This window comes from Bos grunniens, chromosome X (genome assembly GCF_055505025.1).
Source record: "Bos grunniens cultivar Pamir isolate PY7600 chromosome X, Bosgru_T2T1.0, whole genome shotgun sequence".
NCBI classification, from domain to species: Eukaryota; Metazoa; Chordata; class Mammalia; order Artiodactyla; family Bovidae; genus Bos; species Bos grunniens.
This window is the reverse complement of record NC_141194.1, coordinates 126350624-126377270: the sequence shown is the minus strand read 5'-3', so window position 1 is coordinate 126377270 and position 26647 is coordinate 126350624. Positions and strand designations below refer to the sequence as shown.

Sequence of the window (26647 nt, the reverse complement as noted above, 5' to 3'; positions counted from 1 at the left end):
AGCCAAAATAAATAACTTAGGAACCGCAATGGCACCCCACACCAGTACTCTTGCCTGGAAAATCCCATGGACGGAGGAGCCTGGTAGGCTGCAGTCCATGGGGTCGCTAAGAGTCGGACACGACTGAGCGACTTCACTTTCACTTTTCACTTTCATGCATTGGAGGAGGAAATGGCAACCCACTCCAGTGTTCTTGCCTGGAGAATCCCAGGGACGGCGGGGCCTGGTGGGCTGCCATCTATGGGGTCGCACAGAGTCGGACACGACTGAAGCGACTTAGCAGCAGCAGCAGGAACCGATTACATTCTTCCGATTTCTGAGTGGAGCATCGCCACCTGCTGGTTGATCCCTTGAACTACATCAGAAAGCCCTAAAGGTGTTGTGTTGCCAAGGCCTTCAGCGACAGGGACAGTCATCCGTGCACAGCCAGTTTTGATAAGGGCAAGATAAGAAAGAGAAGAGAGGCCTTGGGACACACGAAGGGAGTGGGAGGAATATATGTCAACGTGAGTGTGCAGAGCCTCCTATAACTCGAAAACCCAGTGGAGCTGCGCCATCTACTGGTGGATTCTTTGAATTATATCAGAAAACCTGGAGGTGTTGTGTTGGCAATTCACATCACATCAATCAGTGGACACTGAGCACAGTGGCTGACACGCAGAAGCTGTCTATCCATGGGGACCCGTCTTCGTTAGTGATCAGCTTGATTCTGAGCTGGTCAGAAGAGCTGCTTAGTCTCAGGACGTCAAAACGCAGCACCGCGTCAGGGTCAAGGGCATAAACTCTCTATTTAGACACAGCAGCTCTACCACTTAACCAGGGCAGGCCACTCGGCATTTCTGAGCCGCAGCTTCGTGACTGGTCAAATTGGCGTGGGTAGCACCCACCTGGCGACTGTCGTGGGTCCAGTGCAGCCGCGAGCATGGGTAAGGGCCTGGCTCGTCCTGGGACGGGTTCGGTGGGCGGCAACTTCTGTGTGAACCCGGCTGCGGGGGCGCCCCCACTGCACACCATCCGGAAACAACTCACTCCTTCCGCCTCATCTGTAGCTCCTTCACCCAGTTCTCATCTGCTTGCCCTCAGCTGCACAGAGTGGGTAGCCGAGATCCAAAGGAAGAAAAAAGAACACAGGAAATGGAAGGGATTCTATTCATCAACCTTCCCTGGATTTGGGAAAGACAAAGCCACCCTGCGACTTTCAGGGTGTCCTACAGCTGAAACCCCCTCACAGCCTCCCCCTGCTGTCTCTTTGGTGTACCTGAAGCTTTGGCCTCCCGCAGCCACAGGAGCAAGCCAGTTGGTACTACTGCCTCTCCTTCTGCGTTCGGGGAGTGGGGCCGCTGGGAGGGCAACTGAAGGCTGAGAGCTCCGCTAGATTCCTGCCCTCCCTCGGTTCTGCCCTCTGCCTCCACCAATCCCTATCTATGCTTTTCCATCACCTGTGTGCTCCATGGAGCATACGGATTTGCTCAGCCTTTTATGCCACAGAGGACTTAAACCTGCAAAGTCAACCACATTGTTTTCCTCTGGAAGATTTATGGAACTGCAGACTATTATTTTTCACCTGGGGCTTCTGAGGTCCCCAGTTAAAATACGTCTGTTCTGGCATCACTTTCCCTCAAGAATACTTTCTGCTTTCTAATTCGTGTTGGTATTTTACCCTGACCATTATAGTTCCCACTGTAGTTCTGATTGGCATTCTAGCTTGTAGATCAGTCTCTGGTGAGTATATCTTAATTTTTGACTCTTGCAAAAATGAGTTCATTACCCTGCAATATCAAGAACCAACCCTTAGTGGTAACCAAGCAGATTCTCATCAGAGATCTAGCTGCTTTTGGCACACTCAAGTGTTCATAGTCAACTGTTCCAAGTTGAATTTGTCTTTTCTAAAAACCCAAAATACCCTTCTTTTCTTTTTTTGTTCCCTATCTTGTGTGGTGTCACCACCATCCACTCCAAAATCAGGAGTCATCTCTTTACTGGCTGTGTCCTTCTCCCTCATGCATCCAGTTAGTAAGACTCCACTTCCTGTAGTTTCTTGAATCCATCCCCCATCAGCCTTGCTTCGGTTTAGATACAACTTATGTTGCTGTTGACTCTCTACAAGTTTCCTGTCACTGTCTACCCATTCCCAGGTTTTCAGCCCCACCCCAACCAATGCCAAGTTCACCCTCCTTCTCCTAGATAACATGGTTCATAAATATAGCCATCCCATTCTTCTCTCAATATCTTTCAACAAATCCCAAAGTTTAGGATGAAACTGCATCTCCAGAGCACCTCTGACCCCATCTCGCTGATGCACATTGTGCACTGTGAGGTTTGTTTTCTTGCTCTCCAGAGACTAATGAGGTAAAAAGCACTTCATGTGCACCAGGGCCTGCATTTGTAGCTTCTCGCCAAACAGATTGCATTTCACAAACTTCATGACAATGATCAAAACACATGGAAGTTGAAAAATAATACAGAGATACTGCATGTTCTCATCATCTATGAGCAATAAGTATCAACCCATACACAATCAGAATTGATCTCTGCCCCCTTCTCTTTCCTGCTGCTGCTGCTAAGTCACTTCAGTCGTGTCAGACTCTGTGTGACCCCACAGATGGCAGCCCACCAGGCTCCCCCATCCCTGGGATTCTCCAGGCAAGAACATTGGAGTGGGTTGCCATTTCCTTCTCCAATGCAGGAAAGTGAAAGTGAAGTCGCTCAGTTGTGCCCGACCCTCAGCGACCCCATGGACTGCAGCCTACCAGGCTCCTCCGTCCATGGGATTTTCCAGGCAAGAGTACTGGAGTGAGGTGCCATTGCCTTCTCCGTCTCTTTCCTACCACCATGCAATTAATTCAAAATCAACCCTATATGAGTACGTGCAGGAAATTGCTTTCAAAGGTGAACTGGAAGGCCTTACGAATAACACTAAATAAGCAATTTTTGGATCTGTTGTATTCCTCCATTTTATTGGCTTGTAAGATAATTCAGACATCCTCGATGCAGGAATAATGTTTTCAGTTTCTAGGTCCATGAACAATACACAGCCTTATAGGAAAAGAAACTTTTGCAGGTGACTCCAGCCAATGCAAGTGAGTGTACTAGGCCATGTGGTGTGCTGTGTGATGGTGCTGTAGGGCATATCAGGTGGCTGTAAGAAGCCTATGTCAAGCCAATAGATGAGAGTCTTCCTGGCATATACTAGAGGAACAGCATGCTCTCTTCATCTTTTCATTGCCTCCCTGATACTAGATGACTAAATGCCCCACTGTGAGATACCAGGTCTCTCAAGCTGCCCTGCGTAACTGGTGATTTCTGAGGCTTAACAATTCATTAAGGAAAGAAAGAGAGTAGGTAAATAAATAGATCCCTATAAGAAATTATCCTTTGGGCCACAACACAAAGGCCACACATACATATTTGAGGACTATAAGAATGTTTAAGGAAATCTCCTGACCCTGCTAAGGTAAGGCAGAATTAGAGTGATTGGTATGCTCCTATGCATGGTCACAGAAGAAGTCAGGAGGTTCTGACACCAAAATCAAAGGAACAAAAGCAAAAAATAAGCAAGCAGGGCTATATTAAACCAAAAGGCCTCTGCCCAGCAAAGGAAACCATCAATGAAATGAAAAGGCAACTATTAAATGGGTCAAAATACTTGCATGTCATATATCTGATAAGGGGCTAATATCCAAAAAAAAATATGGGAAATTCCCTGGTGGCTCAGATGGTAAAGAATCTGCCTGCAACACAGGAGACCCAGATTTGACCCCTGGGTAGGGAAGATCACCTGAAGGAAGAAATAGAATATGTAAAAACCTCATACAACTCAAGAGCAGAAAAGTGAATAGTGCCATTAAAACTGGGCAGAGGATCCGAATAGAAATTTTCCCAAAGACATACAGATGACCAGTGTTACTCGCTCACTTGTGTCTGACTCTTTGCAGACTCCATAGACTGTAGCTGGCCAGGCTTCTCTGTCCATGGACTTCTCCAGGCAAGAATACTGGAGTGGGTTGCCATTCCCTTCTCCAGCGGATCATCCCATCCTAAGGATCAAACCCAGGTCTCTCACATCGAAGGCAGATTCTTTACTTCTGAGCCACTAGGGAAGCCCAGATGGCCAACAGGTACATTAAAAGATGCTCTCACCACTATTATTCAACATAGTTTTGGAAGTCCTAGCTACAGCAATCAGAGAAGAAAAAGAAATAAAAGGAATCCAGACTGGAAAAGAAGAAGTAAAGCTCTCACTGTTTGCAGATGACATGATACTATACATAGAAAACCTTAAAGATACTATCAGAAAATTACTAGAGCTAATCAGTGAATTTAGCAATGTTGCAGGATACAAAATCAATACACAGAAATCACTTGCATCCCTCTACACTAACAATGAAAAATCAGGAAAAGAAATTAAGGAATGAATCCTATTCACCATTGCAACAAAAAGAATAAAATATATAGGAATAAACCTACCCGAGGAGACAAAAGAACTGTATCCTGTATACAGAAAATTATAAGTCACTGATGAAAGAAATCAAAGATTAAAAAAACAGGTGGAGAGATATTCCATGTTCCTGGGTAGGAAGAATCAATATTGTGAAAATGACTATACTACCAGAAGCAATATACAGATTCAATGTGATCCCTATCGAATTACCAATGGCATTTTTCACAGAACTAGAACAAAAATTTCACAATTCATTTGGAAACACAAAAGACCCCGAATAGCCAAAGCGGTCTTGGGAAAGAAGAATGGAGCTGGAGGAATCACCCTTCCTGACTTCAGATAATACTACAAAGCTACAGTCATCAAGACAGCATGGTACTGGCACAAAAACAGAAATATAGACCAATGGAAAAAGATCCAGAAATAAATTCATGCATCTATCCATACCTTATTTTTGACAAAGCAGGTAAGAATATACAATGGGGCAAAGATAGCCTCTTCAATAAGTGGTGCTGGGAAAACTAGACAGCTACATGTACAGAATGAAATTAGAACACTTCCTAACACCACACACAAAGATAAACTCAAAAAGGATTAAAGACATACATGTAAGACCAGAAACTATAAAACTCTTAGAGGAAAACACAGGCAGAACACTTGATGACATAAATCAAAGCAAGATCCTCTATGATCCACCACCTAGAGTAATAGAAATAAAAACAAGAGTAAACAAATGGGACCTAATTAAACTTAAAAGCTTTTGCACAGCAAAGGAAACTATAAACAAGGTGAAAAGACAACCCTCAGAATGGGAGAAAATAATAGCAAATGAAACAACTGACAGAGGATTAATTTGCAAAATATATAAGCAGCTCATACAACTCAATACCAGAAAAACAAACAACCCAATCAAAAAGTGGGGAGAAGACCTAAACAGACATTTCTCCCAAGACATACAGATGGCTAACAAGTACATGAGAAGATGCTCAAAATCACTTAGTATTAGAGAAATGCAAGTCAAAACTACAATGAGATATCACCTCACACTAGTCAGAATGGCCCTCATCAAAAAGTCTACAAACAATAAACCTGGAGAAAAAGGAACCCTCCTGTGCTGTTGGTGGGAATGTAAATTGATACAGCCACTATGGAAGATGGTATGGAGATTACTTAAAAAACCAGGAATAAAACCACCGTATGACCAAGCAATCCCACTCAGAGGCATATACCCTGAGGAAACCAAAATTGAAAAAGACACATGTACTCCACTGTGCATTGCAGCACTATTTACAATAGCTAGAACATGGAAGCAACCTAGATGTCCATTGACAGATGAATGGATAAAGAAGTTGTGGTACATATACACAATGGAATATTACTCAGCCATAAAAGGAATGCATTTGAGTCCGTTCTAATGAGGTGGATGAAACTAGAGCCTATCAGAGTGAAGTAAGTAGAAAGAGAAAAATAAATGTCGTACACTAATGCATATATCAAGAAGGTCAAGGTCAAGAAGCAACAGTTAGAACTGTACATGGAACAATAGACTGGTTCCAAAGCAGGAAAGGAGCATGTCAAGGCTCTATTTGTCACCCTGCTTATTTAACTTCTATGCAGAATACATCATGAGAAATGCCAGGCTGGATGAAGTACAAGCTGGAATCAAGATTGCCGGGAGAAATCTCAATAACCTCAGATATGCAGATGACACCACCTTTATGGCAGAGAGTGAGGAAGAACTAAAGAGCCTCTTCGTAGAAGTGAAAGAGGAGAAAGAAAAAGGTGGCTTAAAACTCAACATTCAGGAAACTAAGCTCATGGCATCTGGTCCCATCACTTCATGGCAAATAGATGGGGAAACAATGGACACAGTGACAGACTTTATTTTCTTGGGCTCCAAAATCACTGCAGATGGTGATTGCAGCCATGAAATTAAAAGACGCTTGCTCCATGGAAGAAAATCTATGACCAACCTAGACAGCATGTTAAAAATCAGAGACATTACTTTGCCAACAAAGGTCCATCTAGTCAAAGCTATGGTTTTTCCAGTAGTCATGTATGGATGTGAGAGTTGGACTATAAAGAAAGCTGAGCGCTGAAGAATTGATGCTTTTGAACTGTGGTGTTGGAGGAGACTCTTCAGAGTCTCTTGGACTGGAAGGAGATCTAACCAGTCAATCCTAAAGGATGTCAGTCCTGAATATTCATTGACTGATGCTGATGCTGAAACTCCAATACTTTGGCCACCCGATGCAAAGAACTGACTCATTGGAAAACACCCTGATGCTGGGAAAGATTGAAGGCGGGAGGAGAAGGGGATGACAGAGGATGAGATGGTTGGATGGCATCACTGACTCAATGGACATGAATTTGAGTAAACTCCGGGAGTTGGTGATGGACAGGAAAGCCTGGCATGCTGCAGTCCATGGGCTGGGAAACAGTCGGACACGACTGAGTGATTGAACTGAATGCATATACCCAAAATCTAGAACGATGGTAACAAACAATTTATTTGCAGGACAGCAGTGGAGAAACAGACATAGAGAACAGACTAATGGACACAGGGAGAGGGGAGAAGAGGGTGAAATGTATGGAGAGAGTAACATGGAAACTTAAATTACCATATGTAAAATAGATAGGCAGTGGGAATTTGCCATATGTTTCAGGGAAATCAAACAGGGTCTCTGTTTGAGACCCACAACCTAGAGTAGAGGGATGGGATGGGGAGGGAGATAGAAGGGAGGTTCAAGAAGTAGGGGACATATATATATACCTATGGCTGATTCATTTTGAGGTTTGACTGAAAACAACAAAATTCTGGAAAGCAATTATCTTTTAATTAAAAATAAATAGAAAAAAAAGACGCACTATGCTGTTAACCATCAGGGAAATGCAAATCAAAATGATAATGTGATATCACATCACACTTGTTAGAATGGCCATTATGAAAAAGAAGAGCTGTAACAAGTATTGACAAAAATGTGAAGAAATATGAATCTTCCTACACCACTGGTGGAAATGTAATTGGTGCAGCCACTATGGAAAACAATACGGATGTTCCTCAGAAACAAACAAACAAAAAAATAGAGCTACCATATGATCCAGCAATTCCACTCCTGGGTACGTATCACAAAAGAAAAAGAAAAATGCTAGCTTGAAAAGATACATGCAAGCCCTTTCCCAAGTGTTTTGGAGGAGACAAACCCAGCTGGCAGAAGCATTTGTAAAATGCTTATGTTTTTCAGTAAGATATGTATGTTGAAAAAGCTCCCACTTGTAGATGTTATTATTTGTGATGACTACAAGCATGATGGATGAACATATGGCTCTGGGTGTGCATCACACCAGATACCGAGTGGGACTCTGGGCTCTGTAATCTGGGCATTGATGAGAGGTGGTGGGTGGCAGGGGGAGGGGTCTCCAGGCCGGAACTGAAGTTCTCCCCTGGTTAAGGTAAGAAAGGTGGTAGGTAATCTGACACCTTCCTATGTGAAGTGATCCTTTTGCCTACCACATGAGAGCCACAATACATGTTCAGATATTGTGGGGTGTTGGGCAGTTCCTGGTAGAGTGAGGCAAAGTTAGGGTGACCAGCATGGTTCTGCAGAACATCAGTGCAGAAGTCACAGGGAACAAAACCGGAACCAGTGAGCATGCAGTTCTGTCTGGGTAAGATGGTAATTGATGTGAATGGTAAGTCTCATAAGGATATACCCTCTCCCCACTGCAGCCGCTGTAATAGCCCCCATACAGATCTTATGATGTCACCAAACTGATGTTGCTCCTACTTGGAATGTTTCCCTTGATGCCGGAGCAAAGAGGAGGCCCATATAATTGCTCTTAGGCACTAAAAAGGCATTCCAACAGGGGTCTTCACCTAGTCCCCAGTTGAGCCCCCCTTCTGGTAAGCTTTCACTAGTGGTAAAGAACCCATCTGCCAATGCAGGAGATGTAAGAGACACGGGTTCCATCCCTGGGTCAAGAAGATCCCCTGGAAGAGGACATGGTAACCCACTCCAGTATTCTTCCGTCCACCTATAAAGTTGTTTGCTGCTCAGGATCTCATCTTGATTCCTTGGGTGACTCAAAGTTGAAGTGTTTACAGGAAAGAAAATCCTTTTTAACCAGTTTTTTCATAGTTTCTCTTTTTTACTTAGTGTTTCAAACATATTAGACAAAACATAAGTATGGAAGGGATCTGGGCGTTATGGATTTAAATTATAAGTAAACTATAAACCTTTAATTATGCAGAGTTTTATAACGGAAGAACGTTTTAAAACGGGTCAATGTATGTTTAAACCACTAATCATATTAATAATATGTAACGAAATTTAAGTGAATTACAACCTGTCTTCCTGGAGTCTCTAGCCATTTTTTTTCTTTTCTTTGAAGCATCTAAGCCATAGTAGGTTATAAGGAAAACTGAAGAGATCATTATACTTATTTCCATATTCATTCTAAATGGCTAACTGTATAATCTAATTTCTATTGAAGACAATTATAAGGAATAACTTCGAGCAGATTAATATTAAATTTCACATGGTTTACAAATCTCACTATTTAAAAAAGAGGAAAAAGAAAATGCCTTTATCTGACCATCCTCACTGGTGAGTGACCCAGCTGAAAGGTAAGCCTGGAATTATCCAGAAGCAACAATGCTCTGACTTTTCTTCCATTGTCATAAAACATTCGGTTGAAAAGGCCTCACGTCAGGAACACAGCTTTGAAAGAATCATTCTGAAAACGACTCCTTGGTGAAGCAAACATGTTTACTAGTTTTACAATCACAGATAATGCACGGTGTCCTCTCACACTTTAGGGCAGCTTTGCTCTGCAAATAAGGGTTAACCTTATCTTCTGAGTGTAATCTTAGTTTGCATGTTAAAAGGAGAACAGGCACTCTTGTTTATTTTCCTCCTTGGCATGTAGATCTCTGGTATCCTTGCCAGAGGAGTTTCTCACACTGATTTTTCACACTAAGGTCAGTTTCATCTCCAGTGTACAACTGAGCTACACATAATTTCTTGTCTTCGAGTCTTATAGATAACTTTTGTCCAAATGGCTCTGCTGCTGAAAAGTCGCTTCAGTCGTGTCCGAATCTGTGCGACCCCATAGACGGAAGCCCACCAGGCTCCCCTGTCCCTGGGATTCTCGAGGCAAGAATACGGGAGTGGGTTGCCATTTCCTTCTCCAATACATGAAAGTGAAAAGTGAAAGTGAAGTCGCACAGACTTCTCCGACTCTTATCCACCCCATGGACTGCAGCCTACCAGGCTCCTCTGAGCATAGGATTTTCCAGGCAAGAGTACTGGAGTGGGGTGCCATTGCCTTCTCCGCCAAATGGCTCAATAATAGGTAAACAATGAAAATTTGGAGACACTGACAACATGAGATATCCGGGTTCTTAGAAAGATGCCTTCTCCAAAGAACTATGCTAAGCAGTACAGGACGTGTAAGATGAAACAAGAGTCCTGTTCTTCAGGGATGCATAATACAGTAGCAAAAGCATGGGGTGTGACAACAGGAGACCTACAATTGGTCTAAAATCTGCCACCTGTAATCCACGTGACTCTGCGGACGCCAAGTCCTGTATCTGAATTTCTTTATACGTCAAAGAGAAATATAAACGGAAGGGACACCACGAGGTTCAAACCTAGCTAACAAGAATAACGGAGAAGGCCGTGGCACCCCACTCCAGTACTCTTGCCTGGAAAATCCCATGGACGGAGGAGCCTGGAAGGCTGCAGTCCGTGGGGTCGCTGAGGGTCGGACACGACTGAGCGACTTCACTTTCACTTTTCACTTGCATGCATTGGAGAAGAAAATGGCAACCCACTCCAGTGTTCTTGCCTGGAGACTCCCAGGGACCGGGGGAGCCTGGTGGGCTGCCGTCCATGGGGTCGCACGGAGTCGGACACGACTCAAGCGACTTGGCGGCGGCGGCCACAGCAGCAGCAGCAGCATCAAGAATAAACAATAATAGTTGGGAAGCACGTGCCTGCAAACCAGAAAAGGATTTTTAAAATATCAGGGACTGCTGCTCCTGATCCAGCGAGGGGTCTGGCCAGGAGGACCAAAAGCCTCTTAACTCGAGTCCCCGGGACAATCCTAGTGATGACTTTCGGAGATAGGGGTCCTAGCCAGGCGAACTTCCTGGGAGAAAAGGCCCCCGGCTGTTGGAACGCGATTCGGCAGTAATCTGGACGCAAGACACGCGGCAAGTCGGGGGGTCCGAGATCGCGGACGCTCGCAGGAGACAACCTCCTTCGCGGCGCCGCCAGGACTCCCGGGAGCCCGAGACTCGGTGACATGAACTGTCCTTTTTTCCTGCATCCGGGGCTGACCCCAGGATGGGGCGGACGTGCGGGACGCTTCCTGACTCGCGTGTGCGCGCCTACGCAGGTTTGGGGGGCAGAGGAGAGGGGGGGGGTGATGGGCGTGGCTATCACGCAGCCACCGGAAGCCATCCTTTCGTTTCCGGTGGGCGCCCGGCCCACAGCACGAGACCCCAGAATGGCGAGCCGGGGTACGGTCTCGAGGCGCTAGAGGGGTCACGCCGGTGACTGAACTCGCAAGGTCCGCGCGCGCCCGGGGCCTCGCGCCTTCCCGGCACCGCCCCCGGGGGCGCGGGAACCCGGACCTGCCTGCCTCCCCGCGACGGCGTGAGGTGTGGTGACTTGATAGCCGAGCCCAGGAAGAGGGAATTGGCGTCCACGGAAGCCAGAGCTGGGTGGAGGTAATCGAGAAGCTGATTTTCCTTGGGGGTTTGGTCAGGAGAGCCTCGAGAAATCCCGAGCCATGCCCTTAGAGATACCTCACGAGCCAGCGGGGGTGGGGGGAAGGGCGGAAGTTAGCCGGGGCGGGCGGCCTTTTCGATGTCGCTGTGGCTTCTTTGCTGGGCGGCGGGTGGGTCTGAGACCCGGCGATACCTGTTCTCGAGGAGGCCGGTACTCAGGCCGGCACCTACAGTCATATCTAACCTCCGGAAGCAAACTTCTGGACACCGTGTGGAAACAAACCCCAGGGTTGCTGCTGAAGTAGCCTTGGAGGCTGCTGTTGTGTGGAGAGCTTTTGGTACTTTGGACCCAGAAGGTGGAGGTGGGCCGTAGGGCGGAAAGGCCTACCAGGGCACCCAGCGAAACTTGCCCGTTTCTGCTGGCTTATGAGCATATTACTGGTGAATTTGAAAGTCGCGCAGTTGTGTCCAACTCTCTGCGAATGCAGTCCGTGGAATTCTCCAGGCCAGAACACTGGGGAAACTGTAGCGTTTCCCGCCTCCAGGGGATCTTCCCAACCCAGGGGTCGAACCTAGGTCTCCCACATTGTGGGCGGATTCTTTACCACCGGAGCCACAAGGGGGAAGTCCCAAGAATACTGGAGTGGGTAGCCTGTCCCTTCTCCAGCAGATCTTCCCGGCCTAGGAATCGAACTGGGGTCTCCTGCATTGCAGGCGGAACTGAGCTAGCAGGGAAGCTCCGAGAAAGAGGTCATTTCAGCCTCCAAGACATTAGTTTCTGCTGACAGAGAAATGCAGGAAGTGTCCCTGTACTTCTGGAGCCATTCCTTTGAACACCTGTGGCTTCCTTGAAAGAGCCTTGTTGTTGTTTCTCTTGGGTCACCTCTGAGAAAATCAGACTCTCAAGGCCATCGTCAGCCTTGCTTAAAAATCTCTTATGACCCTGAGGAAATGTCAAGTCAAGACAAGGGTTACCTTTTCTAGGACCTTTCTTGTTTCCAAAGATCCTTAATCGTCCCTGTTTCTCCGTTTGTGTGTGTGTGTGTGTGTGTGTGTGTGTGTGTTTTAAGAGTGTGACGTTTGGATATCTTGGAAACAAATGGAGCTGTCAGTTTTTCTAGTTAAGTGAGCAGAAAATTTCATACACAGGTAGAAAGGGGCTCCTGCTGCTGCTGCTGCTGCTGCTGCTGCTAAGTCGTTTCAGTCGTGTCCGACTCTGTGGGACCCCATGGACGGCAGCCCACCAGGCTCCCCCCTGCCTGGGATTCTCCAGGCAAGAGTACTGGAGTGGGGTGCCATTGTGTTCTGTGAACAAGGGGCACAGTGACATTCAAATGTGTTCCCAGGAGGTGCCAAAGAAGCAGTGTTAATGCCATCTAATAGCTTAGTGGGCGAAACTTGCTGAAAGGAATAAGGTTACTTTTTCTCTAATTTTTTTCTGATCTGAGTGTTTCAGTTTCCCTTCAAGTATTAATATGCTGAAAAAGATAATCTAGATGTTCCATGAAGCAAAGGAATCAGTCTGCATAAGAAGATGAAGGGACAGAGCAGTTGTCCCTCATCTCACTGAGGATAAGAAACTGGAATGATCTATTAAAATGTAGAGAAAGTCAAATACCCCCATTTATAAAGGTGGGACAGGAAGTGCACAGATTAAGTATTGGATAACATCAAAGCTCCTTTTAGCAAATGCATGTAAGTTTTTTCATCCCTCAACCTTAAAGAAAAAGTGATGAACTAGCATTTCTCTTTCCAGAGTTGTATATTTGTTTCAAAGTTGGGTAACAGAGGAAAGGTTGAAAACATGTCCTGAGTCTTGAGCCTTCACGAGTGGCAGTTAATTTTAAAGAGGAGGCAGAACGGTTACTTCTGTTCCTCCTTTTCTGATAACTTTCTGTTCTTCTTCTCTGATAAGTAAGTAAATGTGCGTCATGTGGCTTTCTTCTTGACGTGTACTTTTTTTTTCCTCCCCTCTCTCAGTGCCCTTGGGGAGAAGATCCACTCATTGGTTTTGTACCAAAGCTGACAAGGCCTCAGTTATCAGGTGGCCCAGGAGGATGTCACAAATAGAAGAAAAGCTGTTCCCAGAGCAAATAATGATGAGCCCTGTGAAGGCGCCTGCATGCTTGTACCCACATGTGGAGGTTTTACAGGGGACTAAGAGGTCTGTGAAAGAGAGTTCCAATAAGAGTAAGAAATCCAGCCCACAGATGGGCAGTCTTCATCCTGAGAGTGCTCGCCAGCACTTCCGGAGCTTCTGTTACCATGACACACCTGGACCGTATGAGGCTGTCAGCCAACTGCAGGAATTATGCTCTCAGTGGCTGAGGCCAGAGATCCACTCAAAAGAGCAAATCTTGGAATTGCTGGTGCTGGAGCAGTTCCTGGACGTTCTGCCCAGTCATATCCAGAACTGGGTGCAGAAGTATCATCCACAGAACGTCAAAGAGGCTGTGGCCCTGGTAGACCGCTTTCAGAGAGAATCTGGTGGAATAAGCAATGAGGTGAGCAGAAAGATTCCTTACATGTACACTGTGAAAGAGGGTGAAAGTGGGGTCAATAATTGGAGAATGAGATGGATTAAGTCACTCTTCTGTTGTTCCTTTAGAATAACTAAGTGCAATCTGAAATCACAGGCTTGCACTGACAGCTTCCAGGTTGGGGAGTTCCTGAGAGTCTTTTCCTGGCCTTAGAAAAAGAAATGCATTTTGCCCTCTTTAGGGCCAGGGTGAATTGAAGGTGGTGGGCCTGGCCTAGCATGGCCAAGGAGATAGGACCTAGCAGCCAAGAAATAAAAGGCAAGAAAATGCTAGGAAGGGAGGAAAAAACCTCCAAATGCAGGGTTTTAAAGGTCAAAGGCAGGAGAGGGTAGCAGCCAAAGTATAAATCAAACCTTTCTGGGGAGACTGCAAAGAAAGAGAGGAAATGGAAAGAGAAAAGGGAAACAAGGATCAGAAAGAAGAAAAAAGCTAACAGTAAAATGGAGAAAATCTGAATGCTGAGGGGTGGTGCTCTCTGGGCTGGGAACACACATCGCAGGGCCAGGAGAAAAGCATCTCCATGGCCTGCCTTCATTGCTTTGCCTTGGCCTTGCTGGTGAGTGGGTAACCAGGTCTGCCCTGGGGCGATGGCAGCCTACTTGTCCTTGAGAGCCCCGCCTTGAGGAGCACAAGTGTCTTATACACCTGAAGTATATGGCAGAAAGTTGAATCCAGCTCTTTCCCCATTTTTTCCTCCGCTGCATCCCCTTTCTCCATGAAATTGTTCCCTGGACGTGGGAGGATTGGAAAATCCACCTGACAGAAAACCCTCTTTTATTCATTTTCTTATTCTTTAGAGGAAACTAGAAAATCAAAGTCCACTAAAGCAAGGATCCAAGTCTAGAAAGCAAGAGATTGGAGGCAGTGAGAGAACAGGCAGCCTACCCCTACCCTGCTCTTGGCCTGAGCTGTGACTGTCCAAGGAGGTGTGGAGGCAAGCAAGTCATAGCTTCTCTCATTTTAATCTGATTTTCCCAGATCATGTGTACAGTTCTTTGTGAGAAAATCGTGGCGCAATATCTCTTCATTTTTAAAAATTTCCTTACTGCTCCCCAAACCTGGACTCTACTCTTATTTGTTCTTCCATCACCACCCCAAAACCAAAAGCTCTTTTCTAATGAGGATGGGGGTTATTTTTAGGTCACAACCCATCAACTGGGAAATGACACAGCGCTCTTGGGAGGAACAGCAGTGGCCCCAGGCTTTAAGTGGAAGCCAGCAGAGCCCCAGCCAGTGGGTGTGTTCCAGGAAGCATGTTCGAATATATACCAAGTACTGCAGGATCTGGGCTGGAATACTCACAAAGAAAGCCAGCCTGTGGATAAAGGAGGTGAGGAGTTTCATCATCATTATATTCTCCTGGGAGCTGTGATAGTAATTGGTTCAGGGAGCATTGCATGGGAATTTTCCAGGTGCCCAGTCATGCTTTCAGTTAGGATGTGTTTCTAGTGAGAGTACAGTAGGTCTGTGGTGGGTGAAGGTGAAGGCCATTCTGGGGTACAGAAGCATCCAAACCACAGAACCCTGGTATTCACAATGTGGACCTTTCTCTATAGAAATTTGAGAGGGGAGAAGAAGGTAGAGCAGGGACAAGGCAGGGGGGTCATCTCACCATTAGAAGTTAGAGGAGAAATTGGGATCAGAAATGGGCTGTCAGTGGCAGAATGGGAAGAGAATTGTACACCAGGAAAAAAGTGATAAAAGAAATCTCCCATGTTTCCCACCAAGGTTTTAATTTTCAAACACCTCTAATGCTTGCCTAGCTCAGTGAACATTTTCTTTAATGAGAGGAAAAGCAGTGGATTTCCTTTCATTTAATGAAAACTGGGAACCAGTTCTATGGAGTGGTGGCTTTTTGGTTCTAATTTATGAGAAGGCCACTTGTGGTGCACATGTGTGAGCTCGTGTGTGCACACACACACGTGAAGGTGAGCTGTCTTTACTGAGGGAGTCCTAAACTGTAGAAGTTGGTTTGGGGTATTCATAAACAGAAAAAATATATTTTTTTTCTGGCTCCTTCCCCACAGCTGTGCCTGCTGAAGAGAGTCCAACCTTTTCTGAGGAGAAAAGCACCCCAAGCTGCAAGTTGGCATCTAAGCTCACCTTGCCTATGTCCCAGGTGAGCTGTACTTTACAAGCGTTTTCAGGCAGCCTGAATGTGGCCTTGTCTGCTTTTCTCTGCTGCCCATGATCCTGCCTTACACAGCAGATGCTCTGAGGCACATTAGCCCAGGGTGTTCCCTAGGCAACTAGGATTGGCGCTGTGGGATTGGGCACCTCCCAAGCCGTGTACTGATCTCTTGGGCACCTTTCCTGTCATCTCACTCCTTTTCCCTTGAATCTTCTCTTAACTTTTTTGGTAACTGGCCTCCCATGTAATTCAGAAATGAGTGATAGGACAGCTTCTGTTGTAGCGAGTACTGAACTACAACTTACTCTCTTCTCTAGAGTCCATTGACATTTGCAGATGTGGCCTTGTATTTTTCCGAGGAAGAATGGAAAATAATGACCCCTGATGAGAAGACCCTCTACCTTGATGTAATGCAGGAACTCTATGAGGATGTCGCCTCTGTAGGTAAAGAGTCTTCCTTTCCTTTGTACAGCAATTGAGCAATCTGTTACATCCTCAGTTCATGGAAAATGCACACCTGTGAGAGTGTCCCAGCAGTGGGTTGGTTCTCAGCTTGATGGTGTGAGGGGAGGGGGAAGGCAGATCCAGATCACCTGGAGAGCTTTTTACAAATACACCTCTTTCTCCTAAGTAGACTGCTTGATCTATCATACTCTTGCCCTACCCTGCAAGCCCACTCTTGCCAGATCTTTTCCATGTCAGTAGAAAGCACAGTTTACCCAGGTGTTCAGGCCCCAAAACTCTCAGTTATCCTTTTTTCCAGTCCTTTGGTTATCCCCTACCCCCCAGCCAATCAGGGAGCGAGTACTCTTAACTCTGTCTTCAAAATAGCTCCTGAATACAACCATGTCTCAACCTCTTCTGCTCTTACCATCCTGGTCTCCGCCGCCTCATCTCTAACCAGGTCTGCTGGAATACCACAAGACTCCTGTCCCACGACGTTTCCATGTGTCCTTAGGGTTAGTTCCTAGCTTCCTCATTGTACATCCAGCCACAGCCACGGTAGAATATAAAGAAGATACTGAGTTTAAGATTCTGCCCATTTAAATGTTTGGAGTAAATAAAAGTATAGAGAGTTATTCGCTTTTTCTGAAAATAGTCTGGAATTTAGATGGCAGTCCATGACCTCCAAGTTTTATTCTCAGAGCGTTATCATTGCACCCTAAACTTAAAGTGATCTGTTTAGCACAAGGGCAAGAACCACAGACCCAACGTCCCTAAGAGTTCGAGGACATTCTTGGTGAGTCTCTTTGAGGTAAACGTACATATAGGAAGAGGAGAAAATTCCTTAATAGGAGCCTTTATAAAGGCTTAACAATTTTAAGATTTTGTTCCTCTATATTTTTAAAAATTAACCTCTTTATTGACTGACTTGTAGATTCACAAGCATATTTAAAATGTAATTCAAAGAACCCATATACGCTTTACCCATTTTCCCTCAGTGATAACTTTTGCAAACGTACATGACGTCACAACCAGGATAATAAAATGGGTACAGTCCACTGACCTTATTCATACTTTGATTTTCCTTGTATTCATTGGTGGGTGTGTATGTATTTAGTTATATAAGATTTGATCACGTGGAGGTTTGTATATTCACCACCCCAATGCAGATCCATTACCACAAGGATCCTTCCTGTTGCCCTTTTATCAATACAACAACACACCCTTCCCTCCCACACCCTACCTCATCACCAACCTGTGCCAACCACTGATCTGCTTACAGTTTTCAAAAATTTTGTCATTTCAAAAATAGAGCTTTGGGAGATTAACTTTTCTCCTTCACAATAATTCCCTGGAAATTCATCTAAGTTATTGTGTGTATCAGTAGTTCATTCATTTTTACTGCTGAGAAGTGTTCTGTAATATTGATAAACGATTGAAAGATATTTTTGCTGTCTTCAGTCTGGGGCTATTGTGAATAAAGCTGCCATGAACATTCCTGTACAGAATTTTGTGTAGAGATGGTAAGTTTGCGTTTCTCTGGGATAGAGAGTGAAAGAGTGAAATTGCCATTTCATATGGTAATTAGATGTTGAATGCTAAACTGGTTTTTAGAGTGGCTGCATTATTTGACCTTCCTGGCCAGCAATGGATGTGATCCTTTCTCCACATTCTTGCCATTGTTTAATAGTATTACCACTTAAAAATTTTTTGGCTTTCTGTTAAGTATGTAATGTTATCTCATTGTGGCTTGGACTTGCATTTCGCTAATAGCTGATGATGATGTAGTTTTTCATGTGCTTATTTGCCATCTTTATATTATCTTCAGTGAAACGGCCTTTGCCATGGTTTTCATTTGGTTGTTTTTTAAGTGTTGAATTTTGAGAGTTCTTGTATAGATTGTAGTGCTTTCTAGCGTATATGGTTTGCAAGTAGTTTCCCCAAGTCTGTATATTTTTCCTTTTATCCTCTTCCCATGGGTTTCCACAGAATAAGTTTTTTATTTTGATGCCCAGTTTTTCACTTTTCTTTTTACCGGTTATCTTTGCTATCAGGGCTAGCCATAGATCCCTAAAATTTTCTATGTTTTTCCTAAAAGTTTTTTAAGTTTGCATTTAAGTCTGTGATTCATATTGAGTAGATTCTATATAAGATATGAAATTTAGATTGAAGCTCATTTGTGTTTTTGCTTGTGTAGGTCCAGTTGCTTCAGCCTTGTTTATTGAAAAGGCTGGCCTTCCTCCATTGAATTGCTTTTGCACTTTGGTCAAAATCAGTTGGGCATACTTGTGTATCTGTTTTGTTCCATCGAGTTATGTGTGAGTCTTTCTTCCCACTGTATTTTGTCAAGATCAATTTTATTTTAAGCTATGCTAGGGCCTGTCCCTTTCCATGTAAAGTTTAGAATACGCTTATCTATAAGAAACTTTTTTGGAATTTTGCTAGAAATAACATGAAACTATATGTGAATTTGAGGAGGAATGATCTCTTTACTGTGTTGATTTTTCCAAACAATGAACACAGTATGTTTTTCAAGTTTTCTTTGATTTCTTTCATCATTTAAAAAATGTTATCTACTTATCTATTTTGGCTACACTGGGTCTTTACTGTGGTGTGCAGCCTCCCTAGTTAGAGCTCGAGGGCTCTCTCTAGTTGCAGGGTGCTAGCTTCATTGCCCTGGGGCATGTGGGATTTTAGTTCCCCAACCAGGGATCAGACCTGAGTCCCCTGCATTGGAAGGTGGATTCTTAACCACTGGACCACCAGGGAAGTCCCATCACCAACTTTCTGATAGAGAAAAAAATTTATTTTATCTATGTTTGTGTTAGAGTATAGTTATTCATCTACTTTTTATAATTTTCAGTGTGCAGATCCTCTACATGTTTGCCAAGCATATGCAGGAGCATTTAATTTTCATTGGCATAACTGTAAATGGTATTATTTTAAATTTTTGTTAAAACAAATATTCAGTGTTTTTATATAGGTCTGCCTCTAATTTTATGTTTTCTTCTTTTATCCTGTGACCCTACTGAACTTGCTTATGAGTTCTAGGAAGGCGTTTTTTGGTAAATTTCTTGGGGTTTTTATACATAGTCACATGATCTACAGTGCTTTTTATTTCTTTATTTATTTGTTGCCTTGTTGCAGTAGGTCCAACTTCTGGTACAATGTTGAATATGAATGGTGAGAGCAAACATCCTTGCCTTCTTCTCAGTTTTATCATGGAAACGTTATGTCTTTCACTTTTACATGTGATGTTCGTGCAGGGTTTTTATTGATACTTTATCAGGTTGATAATAATTCCTAACTTTCCTAGGGTTTTATTTATTTATTTTTGGCTGTGCTGGGTCTTCATTGCAGCACTCGGGATCTCTTTAGTTGAAGTGTGTGAACACTTAGTTGTGGCATACAAATTCTTCGTTGCGTCCTTTCGGTATCTAGTTCCCTGACCAGGAATTGAACCTGGGCCGCTTGTATTGGGAATGTGGAGTCTTAGCCACTGGTCCACCAGGGACGTCTCTCTTGAGTTTTTTTTATCGTTAATGGATGTAGGGTTTGTCAAATACTTTTCTGTGTCAGTCAATGGGATTATGATCTTTCAAAGCTTGTTGATATATGGTGGGTTATGTTGGTTGATTTCAAATATGGAAATCCTACTTGATCACGGTATATAATGCTTACATACTGTTACATTCAGCTTGCCAATATTTTGTTGAGGATTTTCGTGTTGAAGTTCATGGGAGATGTTAGTCTGTAGTTTTCCTTCTGAGTACTGTCTTTGTGTGATTTTGTTACCAGGGTAATTACTGGCCTTATGAAATGATTTGGGTAATAGTTCTTCTTTTCTGGAAGAGATGATATAAAAGTGGTGTTAATTGTATAGATATTTTGTAGAATGCTCCAGTAACACTATATATGAATCTGGAGATGTCTGTTTTGGCAGCTTTTTAATTATGAGTTCAAGTTTTAATTTTCAGAGTGCTATTCAGATTATCTATTTCACACTGGTTGAATTCTGGTAGTTTGTAGATTTTGAGAAATTTACCCATTTCCCCCTAACTTTTAACATTTGTGAACATAAGTTGCTGATAGTATTCCCTTATTATCTCTAATTGCTGCAGAACGTGTAGTGATAGACCCAGTTCCTTCCTGATATGGATGGTTTGCATCTTCTTTCATTTTTGCCTAAGTTAATACAGGTTTATCAGTTCTATTAATTTTTGAGGAGCAAGTTTTTTGTTTAATTTTTGCTGTCATCTTTATTATTCCTTCAATTTTTATTTTCCTTTTATTCTAGCTTCTTCAGGTAGAAACGTAGATTATTTATTTGAGAGCTTTCCTCTTTTCTGTTGTGTGCCTTTAGGGCTATACATTTTCCTCTGAGCATTCCTATAGCTGCATTCCACATATTTTGATTATATTATATAATTTCATTTTCATTTAAGTATGTATTTTTAAATTTCCCTTGAGACTTTCTCTTTGAATCATGGATTATTTAGAAGTATATTTCCATTTGTTCCCATATATTTAAAATTTTTCTGTTGCCTTTGTGGTTTTGATTACCAATCTGATTCCATTTTTGTCAGATTGCTTTTTCTCACTCAAGTTGTGTTTTGTTTTTTTTTTTTTTTTGGTTCTAGGTGTTCTGTGTGATTTGTGATCTGTTTTTTTGTATCCTGATCATTTTGTCTATTATGTTAGGAGAGTCTGAGTCCTATTTAAATATTTTAATGGGCAGTCACTGTGTTTTAGTTTAGCATGTAAGTTCTTTTCTACTTTGTGGAATATGTGTCTAGTGACAGCTTAATTTTCAGAGCCTTTATGGTATTATTTTGGTCTCCTCGATTTATGTGGTACTGCTGGGATTCCCATGTGCTCCTGCTCATGCTGCCAGAGAGTGAGGAATGAGGAAGATCTTTACTTAGGCTAGAGTGTCTCTCAGTGGGAACCTCTGACCCTTAGGGATGAAGAGGCTTCCTGGGGCCGGCTGCTAGTGGCTGGTTAGCTAGGTCCATCTTGCTAGTTCTGCATGACAAATCTGATGTCTCCGATTGGAGTTCTGATGTTGTCAGACGGTTTCCCATTTCCAATTGTGGATAGAGTTAGCCTACTGAGGCAGCCTTCTGTTGCTCAGTTGAGATTTGGAAAACACGAGATCTGGGTGGCCTACATTTTTGGATGTGGAGATGTAAGATACCTACTGTGTTACTCTTCTAGTCCTGGAGTCCCAACCCATTTTGCCTTCCTCTTACCACTTTATAGAATTCTCTGTTCATTGTATCTTGCATTCTTAAATGGATTTGTAGTTGTGCCCAGAAAGGAAGTCCAGGGAAAAATGGGTCTGTGCCATTTTGTCCAGATTGGACCAAAAATCCCTTGTTCCTGTATTTTTAAAAAGCTGTCAGTATTGATTTTTCTTCCATGCCGACAGTTTTCTTGTTCCGGGAAACAGATGGCTGATTCTTCTGTTTATTCCAACAGGGTTAAAGCTCAAAAATGACCCTGAAAATGACCCACCTGTATCTCTTCCTACATTAGAGATACAACCATCAGGATGCGAAGTATTAGGAAAGGCCACAATGAAAGATCCTGAGACAACAGTGGGCAAGGAAAATCACGGTGATACATGCAGGGTACGGAAACGACCTCGCAGTCCTGAAGCCCCAGCCCTCGCCAGCCACTTCGTGGCTGGTGACAAACTGCACTGAAACTCTCAAAACGGGCCCTTTCCATCAAACTCAAGGAAATTATCTGAGTGCAGCCAACCTGTTGTTTCACTTTAGCCGAAGGAGGGAGCAGAAGGAAGAAATTCTTCATTAGAAACATGAATGATTGACCCTGACCAAAAAGGTAGGAGACCAGAGGCTGGACTTGCGGGCTGGAGGGAGGCTGTTGCTATGGCATCTACATATCCAGCCCCTGGGGGGCTTGGGGGAGGAAGGGACCCGTGGAAGCCAGCCTGGAAAGCTGCCGAGCCGAGAGCAGGCAAGGCAGGGTGCACGCAGGCCCTCTGGACAACCTTGTCATATTTACAACTTGGGGATGAGAGGCGATTTCCTGGGCATCTCGGAGGGTCAGCCCATCACCTCGGACCATGGCTCCGGTAGTGTCACCTGAACACGGGGGAATGGAGGGAAATGGCCCTGGAGAGGCCCTGAGAAAGCCCTAGAAGAGAGAGGATGCTGGCCCCCTTGTCCTCCACCCCTCGAGAGGCAGCCTGGATGGATGGTTGTGCTCTTGGCCCAAGCCCAGGTCTGTCTCTTTCTCAGCCCTTCACAAGACTTCCTCCTGGCGGGTCTGTGGGACTGCTCTCTGCCTGTTCTGTTGTCTCTCTTGTTCCTCTCCACCCTCCAAAGCTTTGCATCAGGGGACAGGGAAGAGAGGGAAAGACATGTTCCTCCCAGCCCTGCCCCATCTCAGCCACGCTCCCTCCACCTCCTACCAGTGCCCTCCTGGTGCCACAGAATGTGCTGCTCCAGTCCTGGACAGCCTCAAGCAGCCCCTATGTCCCAAAGGATTTGGGAAAGTGGGGGTCTCCTTGAATGGAGGGCAGTTGTCAGGCCGGGGTGGGAGAGCAGATGGAGAAGAGGCTTGTAGGGTAGGCAACAACTGGGGAGATGGGGACATCTCTGGGTGAAGAGGCAGCTCTCAAGTCCCCATGTTTTTCTTGCAGGAACTGGTTTTATAGAAGGTGAACCGCCCCTTCTGTGGTCTTGTCCAGAGAGTCAAATCCCTGCCTGGGGCACCCCTGACCCTAGAGTTGCCTGGGGAGCACCCGAGAGAAGAGCCTGACCCCTCGAGGAGAGGCAGGGCCTTCCAGGTGGAGAGCCCGAGGGAAGGGGTGGCCTGGTGATCCAGTACTGGCATGGGGAAGGAAGGATGGAGCTAGAGACACTCTGGTGGAGCAGGTTCTCCCCACCTGCTGGGCTCTGGGAAGGGAGACATTTGCCCTTGTGACATAGATCAGAAGTGGGGGAGCTGAACCTGCCTCTGGGTCTTCACTGCCTACCTGCACCCCAGTCTCTGGGAGATCTGGCACAGTGGGATGGGGGAGGGGAGCACAGACTCCCAAGAGATCTAGAGAGAGAGAGAGGCCCGTGGCAGGGAAGGTGAGAGCAAGTTACAGGGAAGAACTGGGGGACAGTCTGAGCTGATATGGTCACAGGAGAGATGAATCCCAGAACCCCCTTGGGGAGCAAGGTCCTTACACACAAACCTCCCCACCCTAACCCAAGCCCCACGCAAGGCTTAACCAGGGGTTCCTTGGTGTCGAGTGGCACAGGCCTCTCAGTTTGGGTGGGGTGGTGGCTGGCTCCTGGGGCCGAGTGTAATAGGAGGGAAGGGATACAAGTGGGTGGCGTGGAGCTGAGACCCACGCATGACCCCATATCTCTGTCTCCAGGCTGTCCCTCCTGCTAGGATCACACAGGAGCATCTGCTCTGGATGGGCCTGCAGCGGTCCTGCTGTGCTGCTGACTGGTGCACCAGGAGCGGCACTGAGGGGAGCCGGGAGAGGCCCTGGCCCTCACCCCCATCCCACATCCACATCTGCCCCCTCACTGATTGCTCGTGGTCCTGGTCCTCAGTTCCTGGGACTAAGAACCACAGCAGCCTGGTTGCCCCTGGGACAGAGGGGCTGAGCCTCACACCATGTGCCCTTCTCAGCCACCCAGGGCCCGGCTGAAGAGCTCTGCCTGCCTCACCCCGAGGCCTGAGGCTGCACCCAGGCTACCACATGCCCCCCGCAGATTCCCACAGATGGAAGGGCGCTGATGGCTTCCTCCCTTGTGCCAAGTTGCCTGGAAACCCCTGGTCCTGGTGGCCCCTCCTCCACCCCAACTGTGTCCCTCCAGGACCACTTCCGGGAGACTGCCAGCCTTTGGACTGCATCCCTGGAGTTCTGAGAGACTGTGACATGGGCTGCAGGGGAGGAGAGGAGCGCAGGACCAGGGGCCTCCTTGGGGTTGATGCGTAAATGTGCCCTTTTCAAGTTCGGGTCTCACGCTCTGGGTGACTGGATCCCCAGCCGCAGCGTCTTCCTGGGCCAGCCTGAGAGGACCTGGGGAGGGCACTAGGGAGGGTCTTTACTTAATATGTGCGTGCCTGTGTGTGAGTGCGCATGTTGAGTGCATGTGAGTGTGGGGATGTGTGTGTGAATTTGCATGTTCATGCATGAGGGCTTGAGTGTGAGCATGGGGATGTGTGGGTGTATAAGTGTGGATGAGTGTATGGGTATGAGTGCACAGATGTGTGTGTGTGAAGGTACTGGTGTGAGAGTGTGTGTGTGGGTGTGAATGTACATGTCAGTGTGCATGTGTGAATGCGTGTGTGTGAGTGTTTATGCACACATGAGTGGCTGTGCGATGCAGACGGTGCTGAGCTGTTTAGTGGGTGTGCTCTGGGGGACGGGCATCCTGTCCTCCCCAGGCTCCCAGCTCTGTTGGAGCTGCCTGGGCCCTGGAAGGCCGCTTCCTAAAGTGGAGAAAGTATGTTGGAGATTCAGGGGCCCCGGGCTTAGAGACCCATCATCACCTGCAGAGAATCCCCCCTCCCCATGGGGCTCTGGCTGGGGCTGTCCGCCCCCAAAGGTATTGGCTGTGGGAGGGGCGGGGACACGTCCTCAGCACGTGCTCCTGCCACTATTTTTCTTACCATGTTGATCTTGAGTAGTTTGCTGCTGCTGCTGCTCTCCCACCTCTTCCTCATCTCCTCACTAGGCCTCTGCTGCTCTCCTCTCTGTGTACTTTATTTGCAATCTCTTTTTCAGGCAGTGGAGGTTCTACACCATCACCGACTTGAATAAGACAGCTTTCCCTTTTCTGTGTGTGATGAACTCTCCACCAGTCAGCGCAGTCTGGTCAGAGAAATGTTCTTGTTTTCAGTGTTGTCAAATCTTGTGTCTATATAAGTTAATAAAGAAAATTATTTTAGTTCAATAAAAAAAAAAAAAACACAGAGGCCTCTTGTTTCTGGTGTGGTGCCCCCTTGGAGGAAAGGGTCTGTTGGTGAGCTCACCCGACTCTGGTGGCCAGAAGCTGGGGGAGGGGAGCATCCTGAGGGCTATAATTGGGTGGGGTCATGGCAGGAAACCAGTGAATGTTATACTTCATATTAATAGAACAAAGGGGTAATACATAATCATTCCAAAAGATTTAAAACATGGATTTGGTGAAATTCAGTACCCATTCATGATTTTAAAATCTTTTAAGAACATTGAAATTGTTAGGAACTCATTCTTCTGGCAAATAGTCTATAAAAAACCTCATTGCACATAATATTTAATGGTGAAAGAATGTTCCTAATATTGGGAACAATGCATGGTGTCTACTCTTGCCATTTCTATTCATCATTGCAGTGGAAGTTTGAGCAAATGGAATAAGCCCCCTACCCTGACAAATCCATCCGAATTGGAAAGGAAGAAATAAAGCTTTATTTATTCACAGATCATCCTGTATGGAGAAAATAACAAGTAAAGCACAGACACAAAAAAGCCACTAGACCCATAAATTTAGCAAGGCCAACAGGACACAATATCAACATCAAAATATCGCTTATACTTGTACATACTAGCACCAAAAATTCCAAAAATGAAGTTAAGAAAGCAACTGGATACACAATAGCCTTCAAAAGAATAAAACATTAGGGATAAATCCCATAAAAAATGAATAAGATCTGCAAACTAAAAATTACTTAAAACATTATAAGACATAGCTGAGAAAATTTAAACTTAGTAAAGATAGTTCATGGGTTGGGAGACTCAGTATGGCAACCTTCCCCAAGTTTATCTGTAGATTGAGCCCAATATCTATCAAAATCTCAGCTGAATTTCCTGTAGAAATTGACAAGCTGATCTTAAAATGTATGCGGAATATACATTTATATCACCTTAAATAGCCAAAACATTTTGAAAAAGGAAAACAGTTGAAGGATTTATCATACCTATTCCAGAAGTCATCAAGCCACAGCAATCAAAACAGTATGCATCTTGTACAAAGATAGTCATGTAGATCAGTGGAACAGATTGAGAAAGTATGAACAAATCCTTAAATTTATGATGAGATGGGTCTTCTATTGTGGCAAAATACACAACAAATGTCGCCATTTTAACCATTTTAAAGTATCAAATTCAGTAGCATGAAGTACATCCCCAATATGTAACCATCACCATTATCTAATTCTAGAATATTTCCATCACCACAGATGAGAACACCATGTGCATTGTCAGTCTTCATTACCTCCCTACCCTACTCCTTGGCAAATAGAAATATGCTTTCTGTCTCTATGTATATACTTTTTATGGGTATTTCATACAAATGGAATCATATGATATGTAACCTTTTATACCTGGCTTCTTA

The 26647-nt window shown here is 44.9% G+C and overlaps 1 protein-coding gene across 1 annotated transcript in view; it reads left to right on the top strand.

The window, feature by feature from the left end:
* LOC147341330 (zinc finger protein 75D-like) overlaps positions 1–25250 on the top strand; it is a 35615-nt gene extending 10365 nt beyond the window's left edge. The window contains exons 2-7 of the mRNA XM_086389187.1: positions 13158–13681; positions 14858–15047; positions 15745–15836; positions 16166–16292; positions 21774–22142; positions 25060–25250. Coding sequence (XP_086245313.1) covers positions 13158–13681; positions 14858–15047; positions 15745–15836; positions 16166–16292; positions 21774–22000 — 1160 coding nt within the window. The 3' untranslated portion in view covers positions 22001–22142; positions 25060–25250. The remainder of the gene's footprint in view (positions 1–13157; positions 13682–14857; positions 15048–15744; positions 15837–16165; positions 16293–21773; positions 22143–25059) is intronic.
* The last annotated feature ends 1397 nt before the right edge of the window (positions 25251–26647 follow it).